General features: G+C 31.2%; 1 protein-coding gene across 1 annotated transcript in view; it reads left to right on the forward strand.

Moving 5' to 3' along the window:
- Positions 1–16177, forward strand: part of LOC129962791 (glucose dehydrogenase [FAD, quinone]-like) — a 36899-nt gene extending 20722 nt beyond the window's left edge. Inside the window, exons 8-12 of the mRNA XM_056076785.1 lie at positions 4217–4367; positions 6399–6544; positions 9140–9317; positions 13294–13516; positions 15938–16177. Coding sequence (XP_055932760.1) covers positions 4217–4367; positions 6399–6544; positions 9140–9317; positions 13294–13516; positions 15938–16094 — 855 coding nt within the window. The 3' untranslated portion in view covers positions 16095–16177. The remainder of the gene's footprint in view (positions 1–4216; positions 4368–6398; positions 6545–9139; positions 9318–13293; positions 13517–15937) is intronic.
- The last annotated feature ends 403 nt before the right edge of the window (positions 16178–16580 follow it).

The raw sequence follows: 16580 nt of genomic DNA on the forward strand, positions 1-16580 counted from the left end.
TTATTTTAGGCATGGGTTTCGTGTTGTCGAAAAACATTTGCCAGATATAAATATAAAGAGAAATTATCATCGAAAATTATCAACTTTGCGACTGGGATTGAGATTGAGATCTTGGAGAATATAATATATCAAAAGTAATCCAAGTTCAAAATGTTTCAGTTTCGATTTTGAATTACCATGATCTACTTTTAACAATAATCATATGACTCAAAATAGTTCTGTGTAAAGATAATAACAGGATGAGTTAAATATGACTGAAATAATAACTGAAACTGTCCAATCTACTTCAAAATTTTTCGATGATTCACTTCATCATTGCATTTCGTGTGACCAATAGTGGTTTAAAACTCCTACCCTCCGTCATCAATATTCACGTTGCCAAAAAAAATGTTTTAACTTGATGATTTCAAATTTAAATTTTCCTCTTTTTCTCCCCTTTGCTGCATATAATTTTTCGGGAACTTGAGACAATTTGGAAACACATAAAAGCTTATTGTAGTATAAAGAATAGTAAATGAAACTCTATAGAGCACGAACTGCAACTGAGTAATACAAAACTGAGATTACAAAAAAGAACCCATTCATATTCATTGCCTCGCAATTGAAAGCAATTGATCATGAAATTTTGTAGAGTTGCTGCTTTCTACAAGAAAAACTGCAGTGTATTCGTTATATTTTAACAACAGCCATCAGTCACAGAGTCCTAGCGGTAATGGAATCAAGATACGGTTTCACCGAATATTCACCATATATGTGGGTCAAATGCATGCTAAATCTACCTTCCTAGATCTGAACATCTACATGTTGAAATGTCCTAAAAGTTCATTCAAGTGAAATACCAGCTCAAATGAGAAACTCGCCAGCTGACACCAGTTAAAAAATTATGGTATATATCGCAAAATATCCATCACTTAGCTTTAGAAAGGAATATCGATCTCTTTATTGTCAACTAAGTTGAATTAGTAATTCTACTACTTCAATTTAGCAATACATTCTTTATAAATTGCCTAGATAAGTACTTTATGAATTAAAATAGAATTAAATGATTATTAAGAACAAGACAATTCATTTTTCCTTGATTAAACATCAAGACTTCCAAATTTATTCTTAAAAACTTTTGTTTGTATGTATTTTAAAGCGCGGTTTAATTATTTTTTTATACATAAAACTAAAATGTTAAACACGACCTAAATGCTTGGATTTATTACAGAGTAATATCTATATTACTTTCCAGAATCATCATTTTCTGCCTTGTCTGATTTAATAAATTTAAAAATAAGTCATTATGATTAATTGCTTTTATTTGTATTTACTTATCGTTTTGACACAACCAGAGGGAAAATTTGGGATGATCAACGTACCTTTGAACCATTGTCAGATGAAATCAGAACTGGCATAACAATCTTTCCAAAACATTTTTGCTACATTAACAGGAATCAATTATTAAAATTTGAATATGACGAGATCTGGTGAAATTTTGATTCTTTTGACTAAATGTTGGACAAATTTATGTCAATTTAAATTTCATTTATTTCAGCCGTCTTTAGTTTCTAAGAGACCTTTATTCTTAAATATCAATTCTCCCATCAGATTCTATCCAACTCTCTGTTTTAAAGTGTGTTTCAAATTTTTAGGGACACCATATAAAAACATAAAATCGGAATAATTTTTACCTAATATCTGTAAAAACTTCTTTAAAAAACATGAAAAATTAAATATAATAAAAATGTCTAGAATAATTAATAAATATCAATGCTAATAAAAGAAGAAAATAGAAAAAAAATGGCAAATTTGTGTTTCAAATTTTTAGGGACAGCTAGATGAGATGGTATATAAATTCAAGTTAAATCTTTATTATTGCTCATTTTCATTTACTACCAGTTGTTTTAATAACTTAAAAAGCTTATATTGAAAACGTCCACGTTCGTACTTAATTTTTTGCCGAAGAAATATGGCTAAAAGTAAATGTTTATCAGATCTTGAAAAAGGCCAAATAAAAGCTTATTACAACAAAAAAAAAATCTTTGAGAAATATTGCAGCCCTCATAAAACGTTCAAAACGTGCTGTGGAAAATTATGTGAAGCAGTTAAATGGAAAATCAACTGCCATTCAAAAACGAGGACCTAAGCCAAAGCTCGATTCACGTACCCGCAGGAGAATTATTCAGAAATGTGTAAATGGAAAATCATCAGTACGAAAAGTAACAAAAGAATTGAAACTGGGATGTTCTTACACTACTGTTTGGAAGTCAATCAAGAGCAATAAAAACATGAAATATGTGAAAAAGGCTTGCAAACCACCACTTGCCAAACAACACAAATTACAACGTTTATCCTGGGCAAAGGAATGCAGGCATTTCAAAGATGAGTGGATAGATGTCATGTTCAGCGACGAGGAGAAGTTTAATCTAGATGGGCCAGAAGGTTGGAAATATTACTGGCATGATCTAAGAAAAGAACCAGAGATTTTCTCCAAAAGGCAAATGGGCGGTGGATCTGTTATGATTTGGGGAGCTTTTAGCTTCAATGGTGCATGCGAACTGGCATTTGTGAATGAAAGAATGGATTCTGATCGATACCAAGAAATGTTACAAACACATTTACTTAATGCAGGACCTAAAATATGTGGTCCAAATCAGACTTTTCAACAGGATAATGCATCTATCCACAGCTCAAAATCAACAAAAAAGTGGTTTAGAGATAACAATGTGAAAGTTATGGATTGGCCAGCTAGAAGCCCCGATCTAAACCCCATTGAAAATCTATGGGATCTTTTGGCAAGAATAGTTTATGAAGGAGGGCGCCAATTTAATTCGAAAATGCAACTTCAACAAGCAATAATGGATGCTTGGTATTCTCGGGATCCAACACTTCTTCAGAACCTAATATTTTCATGCCAAACAGAATATATGATGTCATCAGAAAAAATGGTGCTAATATTGAACGGTAAAAAAAGTTTAATTTGAAGTTTTGAAGCTTTTAATTTCACTGTCCCTAAAAATTTGAAACACAACATTTTGCTACTCTTTTGTTTAGTTATTTCAAAGTTGATATTTATTTGTTTAATCTTTATTTGTTTAATCTAAATTATATTAATATTTATTTTTGTTATTTATCTAACTTGTTTCAGAAATAAATGTCAAACATTTATTATTTACGCTTTTATTTTCATTTTTACAGGTGTCCCTAAAACATTGAAACACACCTTATGTACTATCTTCAACTGTCTCATTATTTATACTTTAAAGTTGCTGTGATATTTCAAATCTTTTTTTTCAAGTGTTCTACGTCCAATAGGTTCAATAACAAACGATGTCGCTTTATTCCACACAAAAATACAAACACACAAATAACAAAACATCGCTTATGTACACAAAAAATGGCATTTGCAATGAAAAGCTGAACTCAAGCAACAAAGCAAGAGAGAGACTTCGTGCATATATTCACCCATATCAATCATCTGGTATTCTACCCTGACTGCTCGTTTCAGCTGAACTCAGTTGTCAACACATGACTCAATAAATGCCAGTTACTTGTCACATCTTACTGTTTTTTTATAGTTTATAGGGAAAAGAAGTTTCTAGAAAGATCGCTATAATTTATGCCCTGTTTGAACCGTCGCTAAGGTTCTTGCTATTTCTAGCATCTTCGATTTCTTCATTAAAGTTGGCACAAAAGTGCCGAATGATCTCCAAATCTGTTTACAAGCCTGGAAATCATTGATTCGGCTATATGCAAGCAGTCTTCCTTACTATGGTCCGAAATGCACTGAGAGGCAACATACAAATTCATAATGTCATCTATATAACTACGAATAAAATGGTTCATAACATAAATATACCTTTGTCTTTCTACTTTATATCGAATTCTTTCACATTATTGATGAAGAGAAAGAAGTTGTTTACGAACTGATATATATATATATATATATATATATATATATATATGCAGTTTAAATTTTTCTAACATATTTTTAACACTACACAACATAAAATTCACTTTGAATAGCTACAATCCAAAATATAAAGGAAATCTATTGCACTAAATATTTTACAAAAACTAGAGACGGATTTAATATATAGTAAATTGATGCAATAGAGATTAAATTGTTTTTAAAAAATACAATATGGAAGTGACGTTTCACTGCATTTTTACATTTCGAAATAATATCAATTACATTTTAGAAAACCTTTCACAAGTTTTCAATTTTTTCCAGATACCCGTTGTTGCAGACTTACCTGTGGGAAACAATTTGCAGGATCACAGTGCTTCGATGCTTCCTTACCTGCTGGATCCTTCTTTCCTTTTACCTGAGCAAAAACTCACTAATCTCGGATATCTTGAGGAATACTTAAGTAACAGAACAGGTATTTCTTTTTATCTTAATCTTGTACCCCAAAATTATCAACCTTGTATCCTAAAGTTCTTATGCGAGTTGAGGTAATAATTGACAGTATCCTGAGGAACACGTAAGTAACAGAGCATGAACTTATTTTAATGATTTTATAATTATAACTACTGTATTCTTAACTACTTACGCATCTTATCAAAAACTCCCTGATCTCCGATATCCTGAGGAATCCTAACTGACAGGACATGTTTTTTTTATTTATTTATTTTAGACTTGTACTCTAAAATTACCTACCTTGACCCAAAAATTCTCATGCTAGTTGAGATACTAATTTCCAGTATCCTGAAGAACACATGAAAATATTATTGGTCCCTGATATCTTGAGGAATACGTATGTCATAAAGCATAAATTGCTATAATGCTTTTTAAAACTTATATCCTTACATCCAAGTGAAATATTCATACAAGGTTTGAAATTTTTTAGAAACATTGCAATATTTTACAGTTTTTTTTTTAAGGTGTATTTGAAAAAGTAGAACAAACTTTTTTACATCCAAGTGAAATATTCATACAAGGTTTGAAATTTTAAAAAAAAAATTGCAATATTTTACAGTTTTTTTAAAAGATGTGTTTGAAAAAGTAGAACAGAATTTTTTACACTTTTATGGATTTTTTTTTGTTTGTTACATATCAGTAAAAATAAAAATTCAAACTGGTCATGCAGTGTAAGAATTTCAAAATGTACTCTGAAATGTTCTTCAATATAATAATTAATTTAATAATGTCAAAACTAAATTATGATTTTATCCAAAAGCCCACTTAAATTTGTTTTCAATGCGAAATTTTTGTTAATTCATGTTATTTAATTTGATAATTATATATTTTAAAATTTTATTATTTTTATAAGAATAAATTTTTTATCAAAAATACAAAAATGGGAGAATAGAGAAAAAATTTTAAAATTGCTTTTAAATTTATAAATAAAAGTTTATTTTAAAACCGCTTGTATTGTCATAAATTTATAATTCGTTCTCGGTTCCATATGAGGAAGCTTTTCGAAATCATTTGTGCTTTTCAAGCATATTCTATTCCTCTGATAAGGAATTCAAATATCTCTAATTTGTATCAGTTAATATTTTTAAACTCCTCATAAATTTCTTGTGACGTTTGGTTTGGCTTCTTTTATTAACCACAACAGTAGTTACGAAATATTCTTGTAGTGTGAAATTTTCATAGTGTTTTTTAATCGTTAATCGCTGGGATGCGATTTATACACAAGTACCAGAGAACAAAATATTTTTTGATCGATTGATTTGGCATAGAGCATATATTGTAATCATAGAATCACGCACCAAATCTCATATATTTAAGACATTAAGTTTTTTTTTTAATTCTCGTCTTTATATGTATATGAAAGTACAACCGGACAGGTAGTTAACCCCTTGTCGAATTTTATTAGAAATGTACACTTTAGATACTACATTTATGTTCAAATTTTATCCATCCAGTTTTTTAAGTTATGTAGTTATCTTGGTCTTCAGTATTTTAAACAGACTTTCTGGAAATGATGCCCTTCGAAACTCGATAAAATTCTGGACATTTGATGTAAAACCCCACACAAAATTTCATCTTTCTAGCTTCATATTTTTTTAGTTATGTTTTCACAAACGGCAGACAGATCGCCACCTGCACTTACACAGTCAGATATAATTTCAAAAATGTGTATTTAAAAAGATGATTTTAATTGCGGAGATTCATCGAAATCTTGAAATTTCGTGCTCGGTGGTGAAAGTTGGAGGGATTCTTTATATTTTCTATAAATTGAAAAATCATGACTTTTACAGTATATAGATCAAATTTAAATAAATTTTTTAGGGTCAGAAATTGTGTGATAGACAAAATGCACTTATGACAAATATATTAAATCACCAAGATTCAGTATTTCCGAAATAAAAGACATCTGATATCTTTAATAAATTCTTACAAATAATTTGTTCACAGATGAATTTTTAATACATATGATTTCAAATGACCGAATTTTCTCTAGGTCCCTTGTCTTCTCTCCAGTTTCTTGCAAGTGTAGCGTTCTTTCCCAGAGACACTGATCCTCCATCCGTGGATATCCCGAGTCACGAGCTGCAAATATTTGAATTGCCCTTCTCTCTCAAGGAGCAGTTAAACCAATATCCAGAAGTAAATAGTTAATTAACCGCTCACAAAAATGAAGGATATTTCAAAAGAATATAAAAAGCTAAAAGAAATGAAACTTTTTTTTATTAAATATATATATTTTATAAAATATAAAATGTTATACATTTTATTAAATGTATAACATCCGGTATTTTTTATTAAATGGCCGAAAGACTATATAAAAATTTAGATTTCGAAACTGTTTGAGAAATATATTTATTGACTCAAATAATCTATACATAGTATAAAATGAAGCCTCCTGAAAATGTCTGTATCCGTGTTTTGCACTTATCCGCGCATGTGCGAAAACCTTACATTTCACATGCACAAATAGCAGGAACTGTGGTATGCATATGTGATAAATTTCTTTGTTTATGTTTGATTTGAAACAGTGATTCAAACGCATTGTGTCCAAAAAAGGAAATCCAACCTTGGCCGGAACACATTGAATGCCAAAACGCCTCGTTTGTTGAGAGATAATGAAAAGGTTGGTTAGCGAAACAAACGTTCTGTAAGTTTACATCATAGAAAGAATATTTACACTTAGGGAATGAGAGTCTTCTGTTGAGCGAAGTTATCAAGACCCACCCGACTTAGCCAAATTCGGGCCCAGAGCAAAAAATCCCCCCCCCCCTGCTTCACTACTTCAGCAGTGAAGAACCGAACTTAATGAAGATATTTAAAATGTTCACCTCATTATAGATATATAATAAGAAAATTGTCATATCACATATTTTGTTTTTTTTACATATCGCATTTCGCATCTTATGTAAAAATTATTCTTTTGATTCCAAATTTGCAAAAAATTGCGAACATTTAGATGAATTCCACCCTAGAAATCCATGGATTTACAAAATATAGATTTTTTGTGTTCATACGCTGGATTAATGAAAAAGATAACATAAAACTGACGGATTTAACAATGTATTATTATTTTGTTTAAAAAAGTTCATTAAAGAATGAAACTTAAAATAAACTTTCTATTCGATTTGGAGCCCCCTCTGATGTGGGGGCCGTTGGCAACTGTCCCGTATGCCCCTGCCTTAGTCAGGCTCTGTAAGTTATCGGCTCTCTTTAAATTGCACAGCAATTGAATTACAGAGACAAAATGAATCTCATGAGGAGCGAAGTGATGACCCACCAATATAGTTTACAAAGAATTATTATGAAGGAAGCTGAATTTTATTTTTATATCAAATTATACAGAGTTGATAAACAGGCGTGGCATAGTGGGTATAATGATTTATTTGTATATTTTTAAATTTTAAAACAGCTTTTCTATTGTATATTTTTATTGAATTGTTTTCTCTATAAACATGTCATAATTTTACCTTTTTAAAAGTGTAAATATTTCTGAATGTGTGCTATAAAAGTTGTTTTGTAGTACGTTTGATGATTTTTAAATATATTTTTATGTTTGCTTAATGCTGTGTGACATGCTCATGTCATATCGGGTGGAGTCTAGACTTAAGCTTGAAGCTAATTTGTTTTCTTGGATGTTATGCCACGGGTAACGCTGTGAGGGTACTGCTAGCATAATATAAAACTCTTCTAGTCATTTAAAGCATTTTTTCTATTGGAACTATACGTCTATCTTTAACAGTTTAGAAATTAGCTATTGGGTCACGGTAGCAATGTATCCGTATATGCTACTCGTAATAAGAATATGTCTATATTCTTCTGTGGATGTCGACAAATTGAACTCCAAACAGATTCTATGAATTCGGACTTATACTGGAGAATGTCGACATTTCTCAGATACCAGTCTTTTACAGTAGTATATACAGAATGTTGCCGAATCGACTGATAAATTCAAAGGGATGATAGAAGGTGCCATTTAGAGATAAAGAAAAATTTATGAAGAATATGACATTGAGTAGAGCAAAAAGAAATAATAATCAGTAGAAAAACATTTGTATGATATAAAGCAGGATTACAATAGATAAACCATCACAGTTCAATATCGAAATGGAAATGACGAGAAATTTCATCTTTGCTATTTTATACGGACTAAATATGTCTAACTGTTCATTGTTCTATGGTATTTTTTTTTAATCTCTTGATGCCTACTATCACGTCTCTGATTCTGTCTGTCGAATACGGTAATATTTTATGTATATCATGATTTGCGTAGGCTTATTTCAACATTACTTCCAAACTGAACGATTATGTAAAAAAAACATGGTAAATATAAGAATAACCCGTTCAACCATATAAGAATAACCAGTCAATAATCATACCCTTTCAAGCATATAAGAATAGCCAGTCTATCATCAAACCCATTCATCCCAAGAAACAATGAAATCCTTTCCATCAGAGCATTAAAATTCTTTTAATTATTAAAAAACAGGCACCCGATTTTCTGATTATTTTATCTGAACAAATATTTGTGCCACACAACGGTCCTTAGAGGTCTGTGGGTTCTAAAATTGCACAACAATGCATTCCCGGGACAGAAAAGTCATTGGAACAGAAAGTCAGCAAAGTAATAATGATAAATAATTAATTTTATAAATACAGATTCAATAACAAATTCAAATGTATGTGTATTTTTTTTTTTCAAATTCGGAACATTTTCCTTATTGATTTCATCCATAGATTTATGAGCAATACTTTTCACCATACGAGGGTCTACCATCATACTTGTGTGTCTCTAGTGCTGTACGACCTAGAAGTCGTGGTATTGTTCGATTGAGGACAGCTGACCCTTATGACAGTCCTATCATTGACCCCAACTATTTCGGAGATACCAGAGATGTGGATGATGTTGCTCAAGGTAAGAATCGACTATTCTTTAAACGAATCGACTTAAAACGATTGTTTAATGATATACGAAAAAATGAAACCCATTTCTTTAAATCAAATCCCAACATGTGTATATTGTTGATGTGTATCGAAAAATCCATAAAAGGCGAAGAAATTTTCTTGATCGATATTTAGATGATTATTTATTTATTTTAATTGTTTTAATTATTTTTAAATTATAAATAAAAAGATTGATACTTCTTTATATGGAGTTCATTAATAAATTATTAAAAAAATCATTCCCATTCTGTTTATCGATTTTTTATTTATTTTCTTATCCATTAAAATCAATTATCAAATAGTAGCCATATTTGGTTACCAACTGGTTCGTAGAGCTAACTGCGTCAGTAATATTTCAATAAAAATGTTTATTTATTACTTGGCCTTTTTGGTTCCTGTAGCAAAGTATTAGTGTTTGAATTTGAAATATAAGCATCTTTAATTTTTTTAAACTTAAGATTTTTTAATATTTTTGTGTTTTGTATTTGAAATTTAAGTATTTTTGAATATTTTTGTATTTTTTTATTTCGAATTTAAGAATTTTTGAATATTTTTGTTTTTTAAATTAAAATTTAAGTATTTTTGATTAATTTTTTTATATTAGTCATTTAAGTATTTTTGAATATTGTTTGTTTTGTTAGAAAGTTATTTTTTAATATTTTATATTTTGAATTTGAAATTTAATATTAATTTTTGTAGGGTTTATAAAATAATATCAACTCATAATATTTTATAAACCTTACAATTGTTGTATTTATTACGAAAAGCAACTGTCTGTCTGAAATCTGTCATTTCACCTGCAATTTGAACTTGATCATGAATATAAAAATATCTAACTTCAATTTACCTAGTTATTTTTCTTACTGGATCTATATATTTGCAAAAAAAATTATAAAAATAAAATTATTATTGCTGATATTTGAAGTTGATCCTAATAGGTAATTTCTACAAAAATAAAAAAGAAGATAAAAATTTAAAAAAACTCGCTGTAAAATGAAATTTACTCAATATGCAAAGAACACCATATCTCCGTTGTGAAAGAATAAAGGTGATAACATTATAAAGGCTTTGAATTTTTATTACAATTATAAACTATTTTTCTGTGCAAAAATTTGCCTAAAATACTTTATTTTTTTTTAATGAGAGAGACACTTAAATTGGTAATAAATTATTATAACAGAAAAGATTTTTTCTAAAATTTTTAGATGATATAAATATTCATTTTTGCTCTTTTGTATAATCTAAAGTTATCAAAAATAAACGTTAATAATCACCTTAATCTTTATTTAATAATTTTTTATTAAAATAAAAAAAATAGTTCCAAGATACACATTCTCACCTTTTAGAGTATGCTTCTAACAAATTTTGATGCTCTGGATCTAGTATTCTTCCTTACAGATTGACAACACTGCATTTTCATACTCTACACTCATGTCCATAAATTAAGGATAATTCAGAGTCACGCGGAAGTCGAACTCTAAAATACATATATCACCCGTAAAATGACTACATACATCTTCAAAAATCATATGCAAATTGCAGGAAGCCACCAGATGACACCGATAGTACGTCACAATGACGATGTAAGAGATTAATGTATAAGGAATACAGGCAAAGAAGTAAAATTGTTCGCAAGCCTTTCAATGCAATAACCGCATAGTTATGACACAAAGGACGCATTTGAATGATTTTTTTACATGGTATAATTATCAGCCATCTGGAATGTGGGCGTGCCCAGCTGGAAGTATCCGAGGAACTTTGAATCGCCCAGAGTGTCATCTGCAGGGTTTGGCAACGATTCCAAGATGATGGTAATGTGAGTAGACGTTACAGCAAGGTCGCCACCGTGTTACAACGACGAATGAGGACCGGTATTTGGCAGTTGCTGCCAAAAGTAACAGATGAAGTACAGCATCAGACCTGTCTCGCCAACTTTTTTCAGCCATTGGTACAGCCATCTAACTCTCCGACCCGCCACGAAGGCACACGGATTTAAACCATAAAAAACTGAATGACCGGAGCGACGCAACAGCAACATTGGCGGGAACTGTGGTTGAGTCCTAAGGGCCGTCTCCGGCCACGGTACAACCTTCCCCAAAGGAAGTACGTACCGTCATCGATGGGAGGAGTCGGATCCCCCACCTATTAGTGTACCCTCCAGGGTGGCGAGATCCAACCACCATGCCGAAAGCCTCTCATCCTCATTTCGAGGTGCCCCCCGGGGGGAAGCCATTGGTACAACAGTTTCAAGGCAGACCGTGTACAGACGCTTAGGGCATATATTCTCGTAGGCCTGTCAGATGTGTTCCACTTACTGCAACTCACTGTCGCCTGCGGTTAGCCTGGAGTAGAGAGCATGCATTGTGGACACTTCAATGGTTGGCTTGTGTGATATTTTCCGACGAGTCCAGGTTTAGCTTGCAGTCTGATTCTCGCCGGACGTTCATATGGAGAGCGTCAGGTACCCGTTACCACCAAGAGAACATCATTGAACGACACCGTTACGGAGGTGAAGGATTGCTCATTTGGGGAGGAATTATTCTGGGTTCCAGAACTGCCCTTCATGTTTACATTGGAACCATGACAGGCCAAATCTATCGGGAAGTCATTTTGGAACAACACGTATGTTTGTTTCGGAGCGCCATGGGCGCAGAATTCGTGTTTATGGATGACAATGCCCGTCCTCACCACCGTGCAAACATCGCAAACGAATGCTTTCGATCGGAGGATATCACTCGTAAGGACTGACCAGCATTTTCACCGGACTTGAATCTAGTAGAGCATGTGTGGGACATGCTTGGCTGACGAGTTGCAGAGCGTCAACCACCTCCTACATGTCTACTGGTACTTCGGAGAGCATTGCTTGATGAGTGGTGTAATATTCCCCAAGATCAGATCGATAATTTGATACTCAGCATGCCTAGGTATTGTAGAGACTGTATTGCATCGTCTGGGAGACATACTAAGTATTAACCATCATACCAACTATGTATAATATTGGTTTTTGTAAATAGTTTTTTTTTCGTAATTTGCTCCAGGAAGCAAAAAATCGCAATTTTTATTGAAGTTATCTAACATATAGCATCTATTTTGCTCTTTAATTTTTGTTTAATAAATAGGCTTTACAAATAAGTCACATTTGTTTTGCTTGTGACTCTTTCTCTTCCTGAACTTGCATTATCTTTAATTTATGGACATGAGTGTATTATGCTATTATAACAGATAATGTGATCGATTCTTAAATACTTTAAAAAGAAAGCAAGAAAATTTTAATTCATGTTTATTTCATAAACAAATATGCTGTACCTCAAATCGGCTTTCAGAAAAGAAATACAGTTCTCAATTAATTAATCATTATTAAAGTTGAAAACTAAAATTTCGTAAATATGAAGGTATGAAAAAAATATAAAAGAATCAAGAAAATAGCAATTATTAATATTTTTGTGTTTTCTATTTTTTTAAGTTTTTGCTATTTTCATTAAACTTAAAAAATAGCTACTCTAGGCCTTAGATAATAATCAAAAGATAAAATGCTTAATAATATCGTTCTATAAAATGTGTTGATTGTTTAGTTAATTTGAATGAATCCCGCTTTAAAGTAGCATGAGGTAAAATTTAAAGTAACAATTTTGACACTGGCCTCATAATTTTAAACCGTATCAGATGAAGAGGTGCACGAGGCCTGATTTGGCATTCACTCCGTATCGCATTAGAGTGGTAATGCTTAAGGATTTAAGGTGAAAAACACCACATGTGGACTTAACGTGAACACATTAAGGACCTGATGTGATAGACCGAAAGACTTTATATGCTCTAGACCCACTTGCACAGCGATTCCCATTCCCGAAGTTCCAGACCTTACCGAAGTCACCACAGCTTCAACATTTTTTCTTAAGATATGGTTGTGTTTTAAGTAGAAAGTAAAGAAGTATTTTATTTTACAATAGGTTTGAGGGATTGCCAAATAATAGCGACAAGCGAAGCTATGCAGAAAATAGGATCCAGGCCTTTAGAAACCAGTTTCCCTGGATGTGAACAATTTTCAAAGGATGATAACAGCTACTTTAAATGCATAGCGCAGTCTATAAATATTGCATTCCCCCACGCTGTCGGAACAGCTAAAATGGGAGATCCAGACGATCCCACAACAGTTGTAGATCCTCAGTTAAGGTAAGTAAACTGGGTTTTTTTTTCATTCTAACAGGGTTTTATTCTGAACATCAAGTGAAATTTTCTATAATTATAATGATCATTTACTAGCATTAAATGCTTCTCTAACCAGTTTTTCTCTAAAATATGATATAAAATTATACAAATGACAATGAATTATAACTTTTTTTATTGAATAATACCATATAAAACATGTGATTAATGTGATGTAATGTACTGATAATTCTCATTAAATAATGTAATATAAAGTCCCTCGCTTCTCAAAAGAACTTATTCAGTAATAATATGATACTAACGCATGTTGCACAGAAATCTTGCTTATTACTTACTGTCGAATGGCAGCACTCGTATGTAAAGAATTGCTATACGAGCATTTCAGACTGCTTCATTGAACGTTTAACATTTGGGATTATTAATGAAGCTCCAAATAGTAATACAAATGCTCTGGAAAGAGAACGCCGTGTCATTGAAAATTCTATTTAGTCAGAAGGAAAAAAAATTATGTGCCAAACAGAAAGTGTAATCTAGCATGAAAATATGTATAACCTGTCACCAAATGGGTAATCGCTATTACTTACCTAACCAAATAGATCATCATACCTCCCAAAATTATTATTTCACAAAAATGGCCATTGCATCATTTTAAAATTCAAAACTTTTCTTTTTAATGATATATACTATTTTCTATATACTGTTTTTCTCTATACTTAACTCTTTCTCATACAATGACGCGTCTGACGAGCGCATCAAATACTGAAATATTAATTTAGACCTGACATAATGTGAAAGCTTTAAGTAATTCAGAATGCAAAAATGACTTTAAAAAAATTTAAATATCTCAAATTTATGTATTATTATAGGAAATAAAATAATAATAAATGTTGTAAATAGGATGCGTCATCTAATTAGAAAGTAAATTAAATGCTTATATCAAGGGGTTCAAGCACTCTTTAAATGCATGATATGTAACTATGATAAATTTATAAATTATATTTAAATTTTATTAGATTTTGCGAAGCAATCGAGTGCTTTTGACGATAACCACTGTAATTAGCAGCACATTGATTCAATAAATTCATTTTTTTCTCCCGTTTCAAATAACGAGGTGATTTTTAATGCATTCCATATTTATTATTTAATACCCTAAAAAGTTAATAATCCGAACAAGAGCACATTCAAGGAAAGAGAAAAGAGCAAAACAGTAGGTAATAACAGGAGAAAGAGCTCATGTAACAAACAACGAATGATCAGGTCATGACCTTCACACAAGCTGATTCAATTCAGATTAAAAATAGAAACAAATTTATTGATAAGCTGGGAAATACAAAAGTTGTTGAAAAATCTGCGAAAGAATTCTCCGTCAGAACAAACAATGAGAAGAAACTCACAGTGGAAATTGCAAGGGGGAAAAAACTGAAAACGGTAAAGTTTAGCTCAATAATTTGTTAGATGAATCACTTAGACTTCACTTCACTTCCTCTTGGAAAATATTCCCTCTGACAACCCCAACGTACGCATTCAAGACTTTGTCGCTATCAATTATAGTTGATATGAGTCGTGAATCACCATTTCGTTCACTCTATCCTTTTTTTGAAGATATCCAAAAGAGGGATCTCTTTGCCCTACTTTTGAAGATATCTAAAAGAAGGATAGAGTGGCCCTATCCATTTTATAAAGAAGATACAAAATAAAAAAGAAAGGAGTTTCTAAATAACAAATCTGGTCAAACCCTTGGATAACCGAATGAAAAATTATACTTCCAATAGAAAAATTCTTTAAATGAAGTAAGGTATTATATCTTGTGCTACTGGTGTCAATAAATGAATTGCTGAAACAATTATGAAATCTGAATTTTTAATACATTCACCAGTTTTACTTGTCCTACTTAATAAAATATTCTAGACGCATTATTATCTTCAACAACAACAAAAAATAGCTCCATTCGCCTGCGACTAAACCTCACTGAGTTATGAAGAAAAGAAGGATTCCTGGTTCGAAACTTGATTACATTAAAAATTCTATAGTATAAGTAAATCTGTGACATCGCAGATAAACCATTCTTCTATTGGTGTGATGGGGAGGTTCGGACATTGAAAATCTGAGTCAGATATTATTCTTATTGCCTTGATTTAGTTCATAATTATGAGATTTGTTCTTAAGGTTACTTTTGTTGTAATTATCGTTTTAAATTATCCGAATAATAATTCCTAAATCTTAAAATAAATGTTTGTAACTCATTTTCTTGAAATGGACTTCAAAAAAATACATGATTCCCCTTTCTAATCTTCCTACTAAAAAACAAAATCTCCATCCTAGACCACTGTGACCTTGTTGATAATTCAAACTGATTTTTAAATCGTGTTTACAAAAAAACAATGCTTTTCTATATATTAATGTATATGAATGTTCTCTTTCTTTTAGAGTTAAAGGAGTTAAAGGACTGAGAGTTGTGGATGCATCCGTCATGCCCATCATACCAACTGCAAATACTCATGTTACAACAATTATGATTGGTGAAAAAGCTGCAGATATGATCAAAGAAACAATAGATTGTCCTATGTGCTCATATGGATACTGATAATTCGAATTTTTTAACATTGTTTTGTTTTCTGATCTTTTTGGATTTTTAAATCTAGTAGTAATGAATGATGAATTGATGTGTTGCAGGCTAATAATGACCAATAATGAATGCATAAAATATTTTTAAAAATATGTTAATTTATATTATATTATTTAATAAAGGGTTATAATTAATGTTCTGAGAAATGTATTTGTAAAATAAATTATTTCAATTTCCAAATTGCTGAGCCAATAATTGTGCATTTATTCATTTTTGCCTAACGTCAAAATACTGAAGTATACAAACTGTCAACTTTAATCGTTTCCCACTAATTTATTTTTAAAAAGTATAAATATATTAACAAATTAGAAAAAAAGCCCTGTAATTGTTTTATCACCTGCTGCGTTTCTTGTATTACTTAGACTATAAGTTCCCAACAGAATCACTCGTGCTGCCCTCTATGTGTAAATGATTCAACTATAAGGTGATAGTTAAATTTAAGGA

Source organism: Argiope bruennichi, chromosome 3 (genome assembly GCF_947563725.1).
Source record: "Argiope bruennichi chromosome 3, qqArgBrue1.1, whole genome shotgun sequence".
In the NCBI taxonomy this organism is placed as follows: Eukaryota; Metazoa; Arthropoda; class Arachnida; order Araneae; family Araneidae; genus Argiope; species Argiope bruennichi.